The following is a 22,078-nucleotide window of genomic DNA, read 5'->3' as shown; positions in this document are numbered from 1 at the left end:
ATATGTTCTCATTTGTAAACATTAGCGTGTTAGTATTAAAGGTGTGATGAGGCACAATGCTGGTGCATAGCCCAACAAATAAGTGGTCCAAAGTTGAGCACAAGTTTTTTTGTTTTTGGTTGTTGTTTTTTTTTGCTACAGTGTAATATTCAGATAGATCTTACGTAGGTGGATTAATTCAAGTATTCCCTGCTTGTACACACAGTTGGACTCATCATTAGTCATCAAACTACAACAAAACTGAAATAAAAACAAAATAAAAGCAAAAAGCATTTTAATGATATAACTTTAAGAAATCTGGTTTGTACTGGAGTTTTACACTTTTTTTTTTTGTCTCTGGGAGCTCAAGATGGGGCTTGTCATGGTGACAGCTGTGTGGAGGTCAAGTGGACAGAGATGGAGGAGTAGTAGGAATTAAAGGAACAAGGTGCTCAATTGCTTCACCTCAGGGAGCTACGGTGAACGCTGCTCCCATACATGACCTGCTGTGGACATGCTTCTGCTTCCTTGCCAGAACACCTTTCTTTGGTCACCTACTGGAACTACCATCTAAATAGCAATGCATGACATTGCAGCATACACACTACTTAAAGGGAGTGACAGAAGTGAATCTGAATGATGTAATTCATGTTTCACTCAAAACACGCCCATATTAAAGCTACAATATGCAGAATTTAGTGTCATCTAGTGGTGAGGCTGCAGACTGCATTATACTGTCATGGTCATTATTTTGTTTGTCTTCACATTTTCACTTCTTTGACAATGGGGATAATACCATATGCTGATAAGCAATATGTATGATTCTCCATTTCACAAAAATAAGGGTTAACAAACTTGTTAGTCTGCATGAGCAATGAGCAGGCAGTGTATAGGGGGGGCAATCACTATTCCTCTTTGTTTTTCTTCACTTTTATGGCTGCACTGCAAAATACAAAAGGGCTACTGTACCAACATGGCGAAATAACATGGCCGCCTGGTCACCTTCATGAGGGGCGGCCACTCCAGTGGAGATATGAAGGCCTCATTCTAAGTTTATGAAAGCAGATCAATTTGTTATTGCAGGTAACTATACACAATTTATTAATCAATCCTTCCATTTTCTATACCCGCTTACTCCAATTAAGAGTTACAGTGGGGCTGGAGCCTATCCCAACAGTGACAGGGCGTGTGGCAGGGTATGCCTTGGACAGGACACCAGTCTATGGCAGGATGCTGATTATTAATGTTATATTCGATTTCTGCAAATATATTATAGTTTTAAGAGCTTAAACACAGCCCCGTTGCACTGCACGCCTTACTCTGCTCAGATTATCCACCATGTAAATAGCAAAGTGCTGTTGGGCACGCCCCAAATGCACTTGAGTGATGCACTTTAAACTGTGTGCTACAGACCATCAAGAAATGGCCAAAAGTGTCAAATCTAATGAGTCCATTTGTCAGGTATAAATGTGTCCATGATTTGTACAGTAATTAATATGAGATGAATTGCAAGTTACCCACACTGAAGTGATTGTCATGATCTGCCTGCACCCAGGAGGGAATGCAGTAAAAAGTTTTGATTCATTACAACAATACATTTTCAACTACCTTCAAAAACAGCTGAAGCAAATTTCATAAAACCTACTAATTGGACTTGTGCTGAAATAAATTCAGCTCTATTCTACAGCTAATTTTTATAAAGTAGCACAGTACCTTGATTAGAGTACATATTTCCTTGGCGCACTCCACGTGCTTTTCTAGTTTCGCTTCTACCTTAATAATAACTTCATATTTCTTGACATCACGTGTTATCACTTACAATGTTCATCTGCCTAAATGCCATCATTTATTCATGACTGCATGAGTTTAGTCAGTTTAATTTGTACCTATTGGTCATCAGATCCAGGCTCAAAAACAGCCAAAGAAACAGACCCAAACATGGAGGCTTCCAGCCTGTGTCAAATAAAAATCACTTTCACGACATCCTGACTATTTCCTGTCCTTTATAGAAGCAGCATTCAATACGGATAAACTCTACCGGAACTGTCCTGCAGTGGATGTGATATACACAACTGTTCATCTGTGTTTTGTGTTATGAACCATGGTAGCAGTTGTCAAGTGCAGATGTGTCTCCTCAGTGGCTGCTGCTGCTACTGCAACAATAATGTCCAGGTGAACGTCCTGGTGAGGTGTTTGTGGGAGTTCAGTCATTTCTGTCCTCAGCTCTGTACTCTCAGAAGCCTTGTATATGGCAGTAGGCCTCCAGGCTGGAGAAGAGGATGTACAAGAACCAAAGTCCAAAGAAAAGCAGTCCAGTGAGGACTTTGGTGATTCGTGGACCTCCGAGTTCACCGCCGACAGACGGCCTCCGGCGTAGCATCAGTATTCCCATACTGAAGAAGGCAAAGATGGTGAAGAGCGTGACTGAGAAGGCCAGCGATCCGGGATCCACATTGAAGGCCTTACCTTTGACTTCCCAATACACAGCTGCAACAGACCAGGCCAACCCAATGCCCAAAAACACGTTTACCGCATTGCTTCCTGTTACATTTCCAATAGAAGCATCGGCATATTGGTCCTGAGTGGCAGCCACCTTGCTAGCAAATGTATCTACAGGGGAGAAAAAATTGTGCAATTACAACAAAGTAATCATTGACCAAACAGTTACATCCGTGTGAAATATCCACTGATGTGACAGTCCAAACTCCACCCACTGTACACAATCATGTAATGCAACAACATATTCTCCTATTACACGATTTCTGGTTGTCCTTCTGGAAGGTTCTCTGCTCTCCACAGAGGAATGCTGGAACTCTGACAAAGTGACCATTGGGTTCTTGGTCACCTCCCTGACTAAGGCTCTTCTGCCCCAATCGCTCAGTTTAGACGGGTGGCCAGCTCTAGGAGGAGTCCTGGTGGATCCATAGGCCACTGTGCTCATTGGGACCTTCACAGCAGCAGAAATGTTTCTGTACCCTTCTCCAGTTTTGTGCCTTGAGACAATCCTGTCTTGGAGGTCTACAGGCAATTCCTTTGACTTCATGCTTGGTTTGTGCTCTGACATGCACTGTCAATTGTAGGACCTTAAATGTACACAGGTGTGTGTCTTTCCAAATCATGTACAATCAACTGCATGTACCCCAGGTGGACTCCAATTATGTTGTAGAAACATCTCAATGATGATCAGGGGAAACTGGATGCACCTGAGCTCAATTTTAAGCCTCATGGCATAGGCTCTGAATACTTATTTGATTTCTTAGTTTTTTCCTTTTTTAAAAAAAGGATTGAATAAACTTGCACAAATCTAAAAAAAATACCAAACATTTTCATATTGTCATTATGAGGTGTTGTGTGTAGAATTTTGAGGGGAAAAAAATGAATTTCATTCATTTGGAATAAGGGTGTAACATAACAAAACAAAAAACATAACAAAATGTGGGAAAAAGTGAAGTCACTGAATGTCTTAGTCTTCATTTACATCAATCATCAAGAAATACAAACAGTACAGTACTGTATAGTAAATCTATTTTAAGTAGGCACTTAGACTCGTGAGGGAAGCCACCAAGACACACAGACAACTCTGAAGTAGTTATAGACTTCTATGGTTGGACAAATTGGGCATAGTGCAGCTTTTGTCTGTTGCATAACCAGTTATAAAGATGAGGGTTTTCTTAAAAAGAACATGCAACTACAGTTTGCCAGAAGACACATGGGAAACTTGAACCTAGATTTGATCTGCTTTACGAGCATTCTCTACTCCACTCCAACATGATGGTGTGAACAGCGATGCAACAGTCTGTGATAGGTGTTTTGGTGGCTTCCCTCACTAGTCTCCTTCCAACATGGTCACTCAGTTTTTGACAATTGCCTAGTTGACCCAGATTTACCATACAGTACCACACTGTTTGTATTTCTTAATGATTGATGTAAATAAAGTCCAAGACATATTTAGTGACTTGGAAATGTTCATGTATCCATCCTCTGATGTGTCTCAAGAAAACAGGCTCTAAAATTGAATAGTTGACTTAAAATTCATATTTAGAATTAACTGCTCCCATCCCAACTTAATTTGGAATGTGCTGTAGGTATTAAATGCAGGAATGGATGTTCACTAACAAATGAAATGAAGTTGACTTCACAAAACATGAAATATCTTTGGTTTATAAAGTCTGCAATGAAACAGAAGGCAAAATAATGGAATACTTCCATTTATTTTGCCTTAATATCAAATGATAAAATTTATCATTAATTTTACTTTCGTATGTGAGATGAAAAAAAATTATTTTTCTCACCAGGAACTGAAGTTCCAAGTGCTACAAACACCACAGCAGTGACGCTGTCTCTTAGACCGACTGTACAGCCAAAGTGGGAAGCCAGGTCTCCAATAACGGCGGTTAAGACACCAATGACACCGATTGACACGATGAAGCAAGCCCAGCCATTCCAGTACTCAGTGGGCGGGACGCAAGCAAATAGGATTTTCCAGAAAATACACAATATGTGCATGAAATAGTCAAAGCAGGTCGGCACTCGCTCCTCCTGCCCCTCTTCTTCTTCTTCTTCTCCATCACCTGTTACAATAAATGTGAAGATAAATCAAGCAGAGCAACAAAAATCAAGTTGACAAATTACACAAGTGATGTAAAGTACTTGGGCCTGATTGATTATAAGTTTGCATGTGTTAAAAACTGTGAAAACACCATAGCACTTGCAAAAACAAAACAACAAAAACATGCATGCTGATTTACTGTCAGTCAAGGTCAACAGTCAACAGTCAAAACTTAGCTAGTCCTGACAGCATCTGTATTTTGAGTGTTTGAAACCTTGGTGTTAAAGGATATGTCACATTTGTCAACATCCCAGTTAGCAAGACAGCATAAAGGTACTCATGATTGTAAGTCTCTCTGCACACGTGCTAATAATTAGTGATCGCTGACAGGGTTCTATCTACGGTTAGTCCAGTGGTTAAGGGACATATTATGGTGTAATTGTTCACATTGTGATAAAAGTGCCAGATTTGGCACAGAAGTAGCTTAGCGTATTAGGTTTCATATAAAATCAAGACCAGCTGGATCTTGATTGTGAGGCCAATTATATGGATTTTAATACATACCGCTAATTTTTGCCAAAATATCATAATATTATAATGCATTTCTCATATACGTATAGTTACTTCTAGCATGCTCATACACATGATAGTGGTGCCCAAAAGCCGTTTTAAAGGCCAGGGAGGTAAAATATTATATCACCAGTGTCTACACTTGATCTCTTGTCATAGCAAATATGCACCGCTTGCATGTACAGGAGCTTTGGGTTGCATTTGGAGTTGGAAAACACCAACGATATATACCAGTTCACACAATTGCTGGCATTCTTGGGCATGAAACATGTCTAGCATTGCCATTTTTCCATGCAGTCACTGGGTGTGACACTGTCTCATCTTTTGCTAGGAGAGGGAAGAAATCTGCTTTTCAGACCTGGAAAGTCTTTCCTGCTGTCACTCCTGTCTTCTCTGGTCTGTCAGCATGTCCTGAGTCAATACAAGGTGATGATCTATCTTTGCTGGAAAGATCTGTAGTCCTTCTGTACAAGAGGACCAGCCCTGATAACAGTGTAAACAAGGCCCAACAAACAATATTTGCACATGATGCCCGGACCATTGAGAACATACCACCAACTCAAGATGCTCTTCAGGAACACCTGAAGAGAGCTGCATATCAAGGTGGGCATATCTGGGGACAGTTCCCACAATCACTACAGCAGCTACCTAGCCCACAGGACTGGGGATGGCAACTCACTGATGGAAGATGTGGCCCAAATTACAAGAAGCTTCAAAAGCTTGCCAGGAGCTGATTAAATGTGGATGCAAGAAAGCATGCAGGGGCCTCTGCAAATGCTATAGAGCAGGGGTAGGCAACCTGTTCCAGAAAGAGCCATGAGGGTGCAGGTTTTCTTTGCAGCCACTGACTCCACCAGGTGATTTCACTGATTAACTGATTCAATCTGCTCAAAGTGATATTAATCAGTAAAATCACCTGGTGGAGTCAGTGGCTGCAAAGAAAACCTGCACCCTCATGGCTCTTTCTGGAACAGGTTGCCTACCCCTGCTATAGAGCAAGTTTACCATGCACTGCTCTTTGTTTCTGTAGTGGTAGCTGCCATCAGGACTAAATTACTATAATATCACCATTGCTGTTTGACAGTTGACCCTCCACAACTGAGTTGGTATCATCCTCTGATGTTTTTGAATGGAAGAGTTAAAATGTTTGAAAAAGCACTTCAATGCTTGAATGACCAGAGTGGTCACTTGGATATGTGCCCCTTGTATTATTTCTTGATAAGGCCACAAGCCTATTTTTGCTGAATTTAGCAGTTAGGATTGACTTAATAGTTCAGAAATCAGCAGTAATAAACATACATAATTTCAGTATTTATTTGATATGTCATTTGTCCAGAAATATTTATACATGTTCATTCAGAACAGGATTATATCACCCCTACCCCTTAATTACAGTGACACATGGCACTTTTAGGTAGTTTTATAGTTGTTATAGATAGCTGTTATTATTACAGTAAAAAGAGGCAGAAAAATTATTAGGTACTTTCTGGGATTATACACAATTATCTGGTCACAACATGAAGTTTTGAAATGCAGTCCACTCGATCATAAAATTTGTTAGGGATCTTTTCCTATACCCCTTATCAACCCCAGCATACCACTTATCCAAGGCTTAATGGAAAATTGGTATATTTTAGTATATTTGGATATTTTTGACACAAATAGCAAATCTGGATACTTCATTTGGTTATAACAGTCAGTTACAAGTTATTGTTGAAACCTGTCCACCTCCTGGAATTTGCATGATTTTCACAATTTGCTATTTTAGGCCTAACATTGTTTTTCTCTGGTCTGACTAACCAAGGTAGATTTTGATGTGGGTCCCTAGCTTAAATTAATCTCCATATCTTAAAGAACATCTCTGCCAATTTTGGTGCTTTTCTCACATTTTGTACGATTTTTCCCTTATCCGCTGAACTAGGAGGGTGGCGCCGGGCGGTTTTCCACCCGGCTCTCATGTTCAAATTGGTTGTCCCGCCCACCACAGATTTTCCAAAAAATGAATTGAAATGTTGCTGAAAAATGCACCAATTCGATCGTATTTCAAGTTTATAGAGTCGTACTTTTGTTTTATTTTGCAATTTCCACCAAATAAAGAAATAAATATATTTCTCATTTTCTTCGTATGTAAGTGAAAACAGCAGCCGCAGAACGCTGAAAGCAGAGATCAGAGTGGATAGAGAAGAACTCCACTCTCACTTAAAGGGAAAAAAATCTTCCAGAAAAATGTTTCATAATCCAGAGTTGCTTCTGTGTCGGCAGATACTGATATACTCAGAAGTTTATGGCTTATTTTACAGTTTAAAGGCTCCCTATTTCAAAAAGGTCAAAGGAAAACAGATGGTGAGAGTAAGGGGGGGGGGAACAGTGAGAGGAGGAGCGTGGGAGGAGCCTCAGTGAAAGTGAAAACTAATAATCAAATCAGTCCAGGTTCAGCTCTTGTTAAAACAAGGCAATTAGAGGTTATATTGTTTTAAAAAATAATAACAATGCTATCCCACTCAAAAAATGTTGGAAAAAACCCGTCATGACAGAAAAACTGCCTCCTTCACAGGTTTAAAAGGTACAGTGTCATTTTTAAAGAAGACAGCAAATGCTATATGCCCATCAAATATTAATGTGTTTTTAACCTTTTCAACATTATTCATTTTATTAACTTAACAGAAACATTTAAAAAATAACTTTGGTATTACAAATATTACAACTTAAATCAAATTTTTTTGGCATTTTTTTTCCAATGCATCTAAAACCACTCAAAATTAGTTAAAATGGGGCTTGCCAATGACGTTTTAGAGGTATAAAACCCTATAGCTTCAGGGGGTCGTGAGCCGCGATCACGCAATTTACCCAGCACTAAACTGGTTCTAGCTAGAACCCTGATCACAGATGTACGAGGTCTATTAGGTAATAAACTGACCCTTTTATTTTTTTTTAACTATATGGATTTGAATGACGTGCGATTACACCAATCATGCTTGAACCCTCGTGCGCATGCGTGAGTTTTTTCACGCGTGTCGGTGACATCATTTCCCTGTGGGCAGGCCTTGAGTGAGATGTGGTCCCGCCCTCTCGGCTGAATTCCTTTGTTTCACACGCTGCTCGAGACGGCGCGCGTTGCTTTATCAAATTTTTTTCTGGACCTGTGAGGAATATCCGAGTGGACACTATTCGAGAAATTAAGCTGGTTTTCGGTGAAAAGTTTAACGGCTGATGAGAGATTATGGGGTGTTTCTGTCGGTGTAAGGACTTCCCACGGACCGGGACGTCGTGCAGCGCTTCCAGGCGCCGTCGTCGGCCTGTTTCGAGCTGAAAACATCCTAATTTAAGGCTTAATTCACCCAGGACGTCGTGAGAGAATGGCTTAATGGCTTTCAACAAGTGAGTATCTGAGAAATTGTTTAACAGCTTGGGCATGTTCCAACTTGCCCGTTAAGGTTTCCAACGGAGGTGTTTTTCCTGTCGCGACCCCCCGCCCGACATGCGACTCTGCCCGCACGTTCTTTCATTACAAAATGTCCGTTAACAATGGAATGTCCGAATAAACTCCTCATGCCGACTTCTTCTGAAAGTTCTCTGTTCTCTGATGACTTACTGGGTCAACAGAGCTTGAAATGTGGAAGTTTTCAACTTGAAACGGCGAGACGCTGCCGCCTCGAAGCGCAGATCACCGTCAGTCACCGTGGGCCGTCCTTAAAGCGACACTACCAGACCAAAATCTCTCATCAGCCTTAAAATTTTTACCGAAAACCAGCTGAATTTATCGAATGGTGTCCACTCAGTTGTGCCTTACAGTTTTGAAAAAAATTTGATCAAAGAAAGCTGCAGTCTCTGAGCCATTCCTAAACAATGAAAAAACGACGAGAGGGTGGGCGACTCCTCACTCAAAGACTGCCCACAGGCGAATGACGTAACCGACAGGCGTGAAAAAACTCTTGCATGCCCACGAGGGTTCAAGCATGTCTGATGTAATCACACGTGATTCAAATCCATATGGTTTTTGAAAAAAATAATAAGGTCGGATACTTTTCTAATAGACCTCGTATTTTATTCCTCTCACTCTGAGCATTAGCAGGTGCATTTCTGGAAAACGTTGCACTTGGCAATTCTCAGCATTTTTTGGCATGTGACGTACATTTTAGAATGAGCAGAAACATCCCGATGACTGACAGACAGAGGGAAACAAACCTGCTCTGTCCGAAAACGAAACTTCTGAGCTTTTGTTTGGAAGCGATGGCTCTGAGTTACAGAGGATTTACAGACAGGAGACGACACACTTCACCCCATAACTCTTAACTTTTTCAGAGTGTCGCATTTTGGAACCAAGTTATTGGCTGCACACCATCCTGTCAGGCGCTGGATCTCCTCTTGGAGATACGAGGCCCACCACTGTGGCCCTTTGTCTTGTGACATTAACAACATCATAGTTTGTTTTTCACACAAAATTGATCACTAAATTACTCAAAAAGTACCATATGCTGATCTATTTCTGCTTGTTCTTTGAAAACTGCATGACCTATGACTTAAATTCACAGCAATGAACCGTGCCTCAAGCCCTGCTTACTGCCTCAGTCATGAGTCTGCACCTCGTGCTCATTTTCATGCTCGACTGTGATTGGCCAGTACAAAGTTGTAATTTCAGCAAATTGAGTTGCTCTGTGCACATGAGAAACTCTGATTTTAGATAAGTGCATCAAAACCTGTCGCTATCAGCAGAGGATTGTGGGGGGAAAGTACTACAGCGACAGACAAAGTGTGGACATACGTACATCACGGCAAGTTGTAATGATTGTAAAGAATTATAGCCACAACACAAAACACATTTTTGAGTTACTCCTTCTGAACAATTTTGTTGATTCATACACCAAGTTCATGAGGATGAAAAGTGCAACAATAACTTTTCTTTTTAGATCTGAATTTGTAATTGACTGTACAAATATGCAAATATATATAGCAAATATGTGATCATGTCCATAAAAACACTTTAATTGAAAAGTTTGCTCTACATTAAACAAAATGCAGTAATAAGCAGCACTGACCTGCGCTGACTGTGACAGCTTCAATGAACTGCTCCCTCCATGAATGAGTGGCAATCATAGCAGCCAGATTGGTGTCCTTTAGGAGTGTGTCCACAGTATGCTGTTACAATACATGGGTCAGTAAGGACAGAGAAGTACGCACAACCAGCATGAACACACACACACACAAAATGAGATCCCAAACAAATTCTCCAAAGAGTTTTCACATTGTTTAGTGCCCACTTTGGCCAGCGTGACACATGAAACTGCTACAGCTCTTCTGAGTATGTCAAAGACTCCTGTGGATGTTCTTCCAGTCCGTAGTAGCCAGCGTCCTCTTTTACACTGTGGTATGCTGTGGGAGGGCAGCACATCCAAGAAGGACACATCCAGGCTGGACAAACTGATCAGATGGGCTGGCTCCGTAGGTTGGCATTAACCTCTGGTCACACTGGCAGAAAACAGAACACTGGACAAACTGCTGGACATTATGGAAGATGCCAGTCACCCTCTGCACACCGTCATCAGCAACCAGAGGAGCCTCTTCAGCCACAGAATGCTCCTTCCCAAGTACAGGACCAACACACTGAAAAACCCCTCGTCCCTCAGGCCATCAGACTGTCCAACTCCTCACTCAGGGGGAGGACGAGTAACAGGAAGACAGAAGACAGGAAGGAGAGGGGCAGTAGTAGCCATTAAACCAGTATTGATCAGTATGTCTAGTATTTATATTATGTATTTATATTTATATTTGCAAACTGTTTTTCTTTTTTACTTTCACTTTTGATACTCTGTGTGCTTCTTACCCTGTGTGCTGCTATGCAACGCTGCTGGAACCTCAATTTTCCTGAGGGAGTCTTCCCAAGGGATCCATAAAGTTCTGTCTAATCTAATCTAAGACATATACAGGACCCGCCTCAACTGCAAGGCCATCCACTTCTTTCTTGATCTCAGTTCTAGAATATATTCTGGTTTACCTCTGAAACTGAATAATAATTTTCTGGAACATTCTCTATCAGTGCACCAAATTTCATTGAAATCACTGATTAATTTTTGAGTTATCATGCTAACACATACAAACAGACAAACACTGGTGAAAACATTACCTCCTTCGCAGACCTAAAGAACAAAGACACCATACAAACACTACACACACAGTACACACCAATACACATCAGGACATCTCAAATTGAAATGCAAAAAGAATCTGAAGAAGAAGAGACTGTTTCCTCAGAAAAGATTTGCATTCAGTCTCACTGCTCAAAACATACTGGAACAAATTACCTGGTCTAGTACTCCATTGGGTATCTGATGTGAAAGAGAGCTCCAGGTTATAACAAACTGAATCACATAAACACTTTTACACACCAACATAATATCTTTTTTCATATTTAACACAACTCAAAAGTTGGTGACTAATTTAGACAAGCCTGGAAAACAATTTTCATACTGTATGTTATTTTCATCTATCACCTGTCCACGGTCACAAACAATAGTGGTTGCACATATCGTCACAAAATTATATGACTAAAGCCCCATTCTCATCCTGAAGGTCATGGTTTAAAAACCCACTATAGGGTGTCCGTGATGAGCTGAGATATTCTGTCATGGTGCAACAGTCTTACACCTGTTTTTTCTTTGTTTCTGTCACAAACACTGACATACTTTGGTAATCCCTTTCCATATTTGCCAGAACAAGTGCCACAGTTATGCTAATGTAATGTGCTACAGTATCACTTATGTTGTGGTTGCAATTGCACACATCACGCGGTACAAACACACCCATTTGTTATAGGCTGTGACCTTCTGGGTTGTTTATCTGTGAAAATTAGAAGGAAACTTTAAAATTTATATTGAAACAATTTACTAATGAAATAAGTTGACTGAATAAAAACCAATCACATCTATCTAATTATTTAATTATTCAAGACATTTATTAACTAACATAGCCAATTTAAATGAGGTCAACTGAGTGCTTGTGGGCTGTTTTGTTTAATCAGCTTCAAAATATCTGATTTTGTATTGGTTTTAACAACTCTAAAGGAAGCTCTAAGCAGTTTAATTCAATCAGGCTCAATTAGAGGTTATGTTGTTTAATTAATTTTAAACTGAGCTACACCAAAGACAGATTGGTTGGAAGTGCTTTAAAGCTGCTGTAAACCAATTTCGAATAATTTTAAGCCAAATATTAGCTGTTTTTGTACTGTGAAGACAGAATAAAAATACTATAACTGGACTTAGGTAAGCAAAATTTAATAACGTAAATAAGCTGTTAAAGACTGAAATAATGCAAGTGCCAAAACAGTCAGCCAAAATCCTTCTAAGTATGAAAGAATGGCTTTTATTTTTAAAAAACAGAGCCAACAAACCCCGTTTTAATGAAAAACTAGCACATAATGTCAAAGCACTATGCGTGGGTAAGAATTCATCTCCAGGTGGCTTCAGGTTGTGGGAATCCTTTGAGTTTAAGTGTCTGCCGCTCACACACCTTAAACTCGCATGACTCTTCTATGACAACCTCCAGCCTGCTGTGCTCTCCTAGGATGGGTTTCCCCATTTCAGCGATCCTCCTCGCCTCCTCCTCCTCAGGGGTGGGGTGGCCTGTGATAGAACACAAAAATGTAATGATTTATCTTGTTCACTCATGTCTACAGTTGATCCGTTCTGAAAGAAAGACAAAGAGCTGGAGGGACAGTCATGACAATGCAAATGTCCTCACAGGCAGAAACCATATCAACCTCAAGTCTTCAACTTCTAACACCTGAAGCCAACAAACTACCCACAGTCACCTTTCTTGAACTCATTTTTACTGGATCAGAAAATCCAGAAAATGGCACAAATATTCTTGGATCTATCTATCTATCTATAGTAGTGTTCAGAATAATAGTAGTGCTATGTGACTAAAAAGATTAATCCAGGTTTTGAGTATATTTCTTATTGTTACATGGGAAACAAGGTACCAGTAGATTCAGTAGATTCTCACAAATCCAACAAGACCAAGCATTCATGATATGCACACTCTTAAGGCTATGAAATTGGGCTATTAGTAAAAAAAAAAGTAGAAAAGGGGGTGTTCACAATAATAGCATCTGCTGTTGACGCTACAAACTCAAAACTATTATGTTCAAACTGCTTTTTTAGCAATCCTGTGAATCACTAAACTAGTATTTAGTTGTATAACCACAGTTTTTCATGATTTCTTCACATCTGCGAGGCATGGAGTCAGCCAACTTGTGGCACCTTTCAGCTGTTATTCCACTCCAAGATTCTTTAACAACATTCCACAATTCATTCACATTTCTTGGTTTTGCTTCAGAAACAGCTTTTTTGATGTCACCCCACAAGTTCTCAATTGGATTTAGGTCCGAGGATTGGGCAGGCCACTCCAAAACATTCATTTTGTTGGTTTGGAACCAAGATTTTGCTTGTTTACTAGTGTGCTTGGGGTCATTGTCTTGTTGAAACACCCATTTCAAGGGCATGTCCTCTTCAGCATAAGGCAACATGACCTCTTCAAGCATTTTGACATATCCAAACTGATCCATGACACCTGGTATGTGATATATAGGCTCAACACCATAGTAGGAGAAACATGCCCATATCATGATGCTTGCACCACCATGCTTCACTGTATTCACTGTGAACTGTGGCTTGAATTCAGAGTTTGGGGGTCGTCTCACAAACTGTCTGCAGCCCTTGGACCCAAAAAGAACTATTTTACTCTCATCAGTCAACAAAATATTCCTCCATTTCTCTTTAGGCCAGTTGATGTGTCCTTTGGCAAATTGTAACCTCTTCTGCACATGTCTTTTATTTAACAGAGGGACTTTGTGGGGGATTCTTGCAAATAAATTAGCTTCACACAGGCGTCTTCTAACTGTCACAGCACTCCAGTAACTCCAGACTGTCTTTGATCATCCTGGAGCTGATCAATGGGTGAGCCTTTGCCGTTCTGGTTATTCTTCTATCCATTTTGATGATTGTTTTCCGTTTTCTTCCACGCGTCTGTTTTTTTTTTTTTTGTCCATTTTAAAGCATTGGAGATCATTGTAGATGAACAGCCTATAATTTTTTGCACCTGCGTATAAGTTTTCCCCTCTCCAATCAACTTTTTAATCAAACTACGCTGTTCTTCTGAACAATGTTTTGAACGTCCCATTTTCCTCAGGCTTTCAAGGAGAAAAGCATGTTCAACAGGTGCTGGCTTCATCCTTAAATAGGGGACACCTGATTCATACCTGTTTGTTCCACAAAACTGATGAACTCACTGACTGAATGCCACACTACTATTATTGTGAACACCCCCTTTTCTACTTTTTTTTTTTTTTTTTTACTAATAGCCCAATTTCATAGCCTTAAGAGTGTGCACATCATGAATGCTTGGTCTTGTTGGATTTGTGAGAATCTACTGAATCTACTGGTACCTTGTTTCCCATGTAACAATAAGAAATATACTCAAAACCTGGATTAATCTTTTTAGTCACATAGCGCTACTATTATTCTGAACACTACTGTAGACATTGACACAGATATCTCTACAGATATTTACAGAAAAGCAAGACTAACATGAAAGTAATCAAGCCTATGAGTATGTGCTGGTGCCATGCTTAGTCACATCCACTACGCCACAGAACCACCCCGGATCCTGGATGACAAGTACCCAGTCAGACAACCGGTCCAACTCCACCCCTCAAAAGTAACCAACCGCAGACAGGTGAAACGTGGGTGCCCCTTTGACCTTCTCCAGCCACTGATGTCCTCCAACTGAAGCAATTTTGTGGTGGATCATGCACAAAGAAATGCACCACATGGCCAAAACGTCATAGCTGACATTCCTTCACAATGTGAGTGACACTATTCATCTGAGTTTTCCGAAGTAACTGTTCATATGACAAAAAGTCATTCTAGCAGTACTCAAGGATTCTCCAAAGAAACCTCTTACCAAAGATATCTAATTGTTGCCTAAGAAGACTGGCTACCATCCATGTCTCACAACATCAAGTAAAACAGGAAGCACCAGGATCCTAAAGACTTGGCCCGTCATTCTCTTGCAAAGGCATTGGGCATTGTCAAACACCTCTGTCCAGTGAACTCATGACTCCATAAGCTCTTACCAGGCGCATCATGATCTCAAAGGCTGAGGACCCAAACACATGAATATCACTGCTGAGATAAATGAATGTCTCCACAAGTACAACACTTTCACCACATAGAGATACACCACTCCAGGAAGTCACCGATCTTAGTCTTGATCCACGACAACCTAAACTCAGACACTCTAATTCTTCGCTCAGTTTTTCACAGTATTGCATAACTAAATCTAAATGTTTTCCAGCATGCACTAAGAACAAGATTCTTGGAAACACAAAACAAGCACAAATAAACTCAAGCTCACTTGAGGTTTATTTTAAAAGTAGAGTGTAAAACAAGGGAAAAGCCAAACTCATGCTATTCTGTAACCCAGATGCATGCAGAATGATACCAAGGTGCATCAGCATACTTCATCCAAATGAGGTTCTTCTCTTGTTTCTGGAGCTCACTCCCATGGGAAGGGTCACATTTATTCTATGATATGCCACACAGAAGTTGACAAATTCTGCAATTTGTATTCTTGAAATAAATTTTTCATTGCTATTTTCTTGTGTTTGTCCAAGAGAATAAAGTAGCTGAGACATTTTTCTTAGGTCTCCCCTCCATTTTTGTCATCAGAAAGCTTCCCCCCAGTCTGAACAGGCTGTTGAATGAAGTATGTTGTAGTCTTAAGAGGACACCAACAACATCTTTTTAACATCTGCGGAAAATGGAACGATGTTTAAGGAACTTTGTTGTTTCTGGTGTCACAAGTTATCAACATTTAGGGCCTTATATTTACAGCAGACACAGTATGAGTGGTCCAGGGTGGCTCAAATGTTTTTGGTGCATCTATTTGCTGTTTAGAGGGGGATGAAACTGAGCACAAAGCTGGCCACCGGGCACAAAGTGGGTACATTTATGTCGTTCATTCATTAATGTTCCATAACATATCAACCAATCAGAGTGTGAAGTGCCATTCCCTTTAAAGCACACACTACACAGTGCAGGAAAGAGATCTGTGCAGACAGAGTGCGCACACTGAATAAGCTGGCAAAAGTGGGTTAATGCAGCAAGTTGCTACGACACTGGGGTTAACGCATCCTTAAATGTCTGCTGCAGCCACTGTGTGTGAAGAGTGTTCAGTGACCAACGTGTACGGCTGTGCACGTGAGGTGCACTTGTTTCAACTGGCCTTTGAGATGGATGACAAATGCCCGAATGAACAGAAATTCCAAGACCTGTTGAATGCAGTGCTTATGAGGTAAGCAAAAAACTGTCTCTAACTGGACATGCACACCCCTATGCATGGGCTTTGGTGCTGATGTCAGTGTTCTTTTTCTGTTCAGAATTGAAGCGTGTTATTACTGTTTTTAAACACAGGTATATTAAAAATGTATTATTGGCCATCTGCAGATTTGTTTCAAACCACATTTAAAGTACAGACCTCCTACGTAAGCTGAATCCACCCAGGTCATCTATCTGATCTCCACACAACTGTGGCGAGGGAGAAAAGTGGTATCGCCGACTGAACGGTCCCCCCTAAAAATCGGTCCGCCCTGCCTTCACTGCGCATGCATCATCTGCCGCGGTTCATGGATTATCACCTCGTTTCTGCTTAAAACTGCACTCCAGTCATCATCTGTCTCAGCAACAGATATCTGAAGCTTTTGTACAACAATCATTTACACAAAAAATTCAGCATTATTTCATCATAAAAGATGGAGGAAGTAATCAGAGCACTGCGGCTGCATGAGCTGCTAGCTGATGAGCTGCTAGCTGATGAGCAGCTAGCTGATGCATTCACTGCGCGTTGGTCATTTCAAAGCGTCACTGAGTATCGTCTTGTTTCTTCTTAAAACTGACTTTAGAATGACTTAAGAGGTTTAATTTGATCATCTGATGGTTAATAATCCCATTAATCTATTTGATTGCGTTGGGTGAAGAGAGTCTGTCTTTGACGAGCGGCTGAGCTCGTCGAAGACACATACGCAGTGGAGGAAGGGCGGACCACTTTTTTGGGGCGGACCGGTCGGTCTGCGACAGCAGCATTAAAACATGGAAGAAAAAACAAAACAAACAAACAAAAAAGTTATTAAAGTTGTTTTTATCCCCTTTAGGTCTGAGTTTTATTTGCATTAATGTATGTTTTAGTCATTGTCTGTTATGTGCTGTTGCGCATCGCTGTGTGCAGAGTGTACACGTGTCGTGCACCCGCCATGCAAGACTTTTTGACATTTGCGTTTTTTACTTGAAGAGATATAGTACACTAGAATTAAAAAAAGCTTTTAAACCAACACACCCACATAAGCACACATGTACATGCTGTTTAAAGAAGCTGGGCACGACATAAAACAGTTAAAATGCTGCACATCACACCTTTAACACAACAAAGCCGTAAACCATCTTACCCTGGTTTAGCAGCAAAGCTGTAAAGAAAGACAGAAGAAATTCAATCCAACATCATACAGGAAACAAAACATTCAGGTCGGAAAACAGTTTAATACGCGACACAAGGTTCAGCGAGCTGTTTCATCCAACAGTTCTGTGTTCAGTGGCTCAGACAGTAAAGCGACAAACATACACCTCTTTTCTGTGGTATTTTAGTGTGTCAGCTTTATTGTTGTTGCATGAAGCACAAATTTACAGTAGCATCAAAAAATACAGGCACTCATGAGGTTTTACACATTTGAAATGTTTTTATGACATCAAGTTTCAAATAGTAAATGGACTGCATTTATATAGCACTTTTCTATCTGAATCAGAAGCTTAAAGCGCTTTACAATGATGCCTCACATTCACCCCTTGACACACGTTAGGGTGTTGCCATGCAAGTCGCTCACTACACATCAGGAGCAACTGGGAGATGAAAGACCTTGCCCAAGGGCCCTTAGTGATTTTGCAGGCTGACTGGGTTTGAACGGACGATCTTCTGGTCTTAAGCACATCGTTTAACCACAAGACCATCACCTAACCAAAAGAATTCAAGCTTCTCTATATAAAAATTTCTGAAATTATTACCTTTAAATTTACAGTGAAAGTAAATCTCGACAACATGATGTATAACAAATAAAAATCAACAAAATAATTTATAATTATGGCCAGTTTTCTTCAGATAAGTGGGAAGATCTAGCTAGCTAGCTAACATAGCTATATTGATTCCACATTTTATTACATTGGGCATTTGAAATCTCTGTGCTTGTTCTGTTAGACCTCAGTGCTGCTTTTGATACTGTTGACCATAAAATTTTATTACAGAGATTAGAGCATGCCATAGGTATTAAAGGCACTGCGCTGCGGTGGTTTGAATCATATTTGTCTAATAGATTACAATTTGTTCATGTAAATGGGGAATCTTCTTCACAGACTAAAGTTAATTATGGAGTTCCACAAGGTTCTGTGCTAGGACCAATTTTATTCACTTTATACATGCTTCCCTTAGGCAGTATTATTAGACGGTATTGCTTAAATTTTCATTGTTACGCAGATGATACCCAGCTTTATCTATCCATGAAGCCAGAGGACACACACCAATTAGCTAAACTGCAGGATTGTCTTACAGACATAAAGACATGGATGACCTCTAATTTCCTGCTTTTAAACTCAGATAAAACTGAAGTTATTGTACTTGGCCCCACAAATCTTAGAAACATGGTGTCTAACCAGATCCTTACTGTGGATGGCATTACCCTGACCTCTAGTAATACTGTGAGAAATCTTGGAGTCATTTTGATCAGGATATGTCATTCAAAGCGCATATTAAACAAATATGTAGGACTGCTTTTTTGCATTTACGCAATATCTCTAAAATCAGAAAGGTCTTGTCTCAGAGTGATGCTGAAAAACTAATTCATGCATTTATTTCCTCTAGGCTGGACTATTGTAATTCATTATTATCAGGTTGTCCTAAAAGTTCCCTAAAAAGCCTTCAGTTAATTCAAAATGCTGCAGCTAGAGTACTGACGGGGACTAGAAGGAGAGAGCATATCTCACCCATATTGGCCTCTCTTCATTGGCTTCCTGTTAATTCTAGAATAGAATTTAAAATTCTTCTTCTTACTTATAAGGTTTTGAATAATCAGGTCCCATCTTATCTTAGGGACCTCGTAGTACCATATCACCCCAATAGAGCGCTTCGCTCTCAGACTGCAGGCTTACTTGTAGTTCCTAGGGTTTGTAAGAGTAGAATGGGAGGCAGAGCCTTCAGCTTTCAGGCTCCTCTCCTGTGGAACCAGCTCCCAATTCAGATCAGGGAGACAGACACCCTCTCTACTTTTAAGATTAGGCTTAAAACTTTCCTTTTTGCTAAAGCTTATAGTTAGGGCTGGATCAGGTGACCCTGAACCATCCCTTAGTTATGCTGCTATAGACGTAGACTGCTGGGGGGTTCCCATGATGCACTGTTTCTTTCTCTTTTTGCTCTGTATGCACCACTCTGCATTTAATCATTAGTGATGGATCTCTGCTCCCCTCCACAGCATGTCTTTTTCCTGGTTCTCTCCCTCAGCCCCAACCAGTCCCAGCAGAAGACTGCCCCTCCCTGAGCCTGGTTCTGCTGAAGGTTTCTTCCTGTTAAAAGGGAGTTTTTCCTTCCCACTGTAGCCAAGTGCTTGCTCACAGGGGGTCGTTTTGACCGTTGGGGTTTTACATAATTATTGTATGGCCTTGCCTTACAATATAAAGCGCCTTGGGGCAACTGTTTGTTGTGATTTGGCGCTATATAAAAAAATTGATTGATTAAAATTGATTGATTAATGCACACGTGGGCCATATACATTTTGCTGAATTTATTTCCAGGTTTTGATGATTTCAGTCATACTTATTAATTATTGTGTTGACATGAGATAAATGTACATACGAGAGCAAGCACAATAGTCCAGCCTTTCTTGCAAAACCATGACATTTACTGCACCTCTGTCAGTGTCTTTTTTCTAATTGCCTTTTACTAACAATAATACCTTAGAAAGCAAATGTCAACATGTGTTTGTAACTCATCCCTAAAAGCTTAAAGTGTAGGTGACATGTACTGCCATGTTTTCATGAATATTTAAGACTAAAATTAAACAACAGTTTGAAATTTATCCTTTCCCGGTGCACAGTTCTTGAAGAGATAAATATTCGGATTTTGAACTGCTCGCCACTAAAAACCATGAACTTCCTGGCGAGCGCCGACATCAGAGAAGAAAGAGGAAGTGGCGTCAGCATGAGAAACCATTATCTTAACAGCCCCATTATTTTATGGATTTTTACGGGCTACTGACAACCCCTATTCCACCGAGTGGTTCCGGTCAGAGCTGCACCATGTTTTCGGTTAATTTTCGCCAGCAGAACGGCAGGTGGAACACTTATATTGATATGCGCGCACTTTCACGGTGTCCGTGGCTGCTCCACTTCACACTGAGACAAAACAGTATTTTCAGATTATTTTATTGTATTCTGGATCATGAGATAATGTCATCGCTTCTAGACATTAAGAGCACATGAGGCGCGGATTACAGGTGGCCCTGAAACCTCTCACCAGGAATGAAATTATTTTTAAATATGTCGTTTCGTAAAGGTGGATAAGTTTAAAGAGAATCTTACTGAAACAGACAGGTACGACTATATATTTAGTTCTTGTGTGAATGGTTTTAATATTTAATAATAACATGCTACACTATTAATGTACAGTACTGTATTCAAGAAGGAAACAATATTTATTTTAGAAACAGCTGATATTTTCAGTCCATCAGTTGATTACGACCAAAGAGCTGTGAAAAAAACAAACAAAAACAAAACAGTTTATCACTGCCGAAATTGCCTGCATTATTTATTTATCTTTTATGACCATTCTGTGTTCTGAACTCTGCCAATATCGTCAATGTTGTCAGACTGAAGGTTTTCCTCTAACGTTTATTGTCATCTAAATAAGGCTCCAAACCATAAATACTGTGTCCCCACAGCTGCTTCAGAAAAACCTTCAGACTGGACTTAAAAAAAAAAAAAGCTCCACACTAGAAAAAAATCGTCCAAAAACAGCTCAACTTCTGCCGTGTTTGTAATTGATTTGGTCTTGAATCAGCAGGTGCCGTTCCGCTGATGACGTAGCTGTTGGGGAAAGTGTAGTGACACGGACCCACAACAGGGGGCGCAAATGAACGGTCAATAGATGAGCCAAAAGGTAACAATTTAATGTTGTGAATGTGCACAACGAATATACAGACAATCTCAGAATCTGATAGCAGTCAATACACAAAGGTGACGTGTGGGCAGGCTCAAGGATAGAAGACGTCTGTCCTGAGAAGAGCCGGAACCACACGATTTCCGCCGCCACTGAACCTGGTGAATACTGGAGCCGCCAAATACCGAATTCCCAGGTGATCACCGTCCCCGACTGTCGGATCTGGTACTGCTGGCGAGGAGCACAAACAGTGAGATGTGGGTGTGTGCACACCCAGTAACAAAAACAGTCAGAAGGTGGAAAGTCACCTCCACCCCTAATCACACGTTCGTGCAGCTCCTGTTAACCACTTATCTGGTTGGGAAATGAAGCGAAGCTGTCGCTGTTCACACCAAACGCCAATCCAGCAGATAAGGCTCACAACAGGAAAGCGGCTGCAAAGAGTTCAGACTATGACACAGTTTTCAGTACAGCAGAGAATATTACCTTCACGGGTAGATGATATCTCGGCAATGAGGTGGAGATGACGTCCGGGTTTTATGGAGTAGTAAGATGAAGTGTAGATGGGTGACAGCTGTCATGAGATAATGAGTGACAGCTGTCACCCCCGGCTGTGTCCGTGGCGGCAGCGCCCTCTCGTGCCTGAAGCCCGCACTTCAGGCAGGGCGCCCTCTGGTGGTGGGCCAGCAGTACCTCCTCTTCTGGCGGCCCACACAACAGTAGCGACAATATAGC

General features: G+C 40.7%; 1 protein-coding gene across 2 annotated transcripts in view; it reads right to left on the bottom strand.

The window, feature by feature from the left end:
- Positions 1-1,291: 1,291 nt before the first annotated feature.
- slc8a2a (solute carrier family 8 member 2a) overlaps positions 1,292-22,078 on the bottom strand; it is a 120,686-nt gene continuing 99,899 nt past the window's right edge. Inside the window, exons 9-14 of one of the 2 annotated variants that reach the window (XM_034178928.1) lie at positions 17,595-17,612; positions 12,602-12,714; positions 11,398-11,421; positions 10,135-10,234; positions 4,272-4,550; positions 1,292-2,589 (exon numbers count right to left, since the gene is read on the bottom strand). In XM_034178928.1, the coding sequence (XP_034034819.1) occupies positions 2,213-2,589; positions 4,272-4,550; positions 10,135-10,234; positions 11,398-11,421; positions 12,602-12,714; positions 17,595-17,612 (911 nt within the window). In that variant the 3' untranslated portion in view covers positions 1,292-2,212. The remainder of the gene's footprint in view (positions 2,590-4,271; positions 4,551-10,134; positions 10,235-11,397; positions 11,422-12,601; positions 12,715-17,594; positions 17,613-22,078) is intronic. The other variant, XM_034178929.1, reaches the window with a different exon arrangement.

Source organism: Thalassophryne amazonica, chromosome 9 (assembly GCF_902500255.1).
Source record: "Thalassophryne amazonica chromosome 9, fThaAma1.1, whole genome shotgun sequence".
In the NCBI taxonomy this organism is placed as follows: Eukaryota; Metazoa; Chordata; class Actinopteri; order Batrachoidiformes; family Batrachoididae; genus Thalassophryne; species Thalassophryne amazonica.
This window is presented reverse-complemented; position numbering and strand designations above follow the sequence as displayed.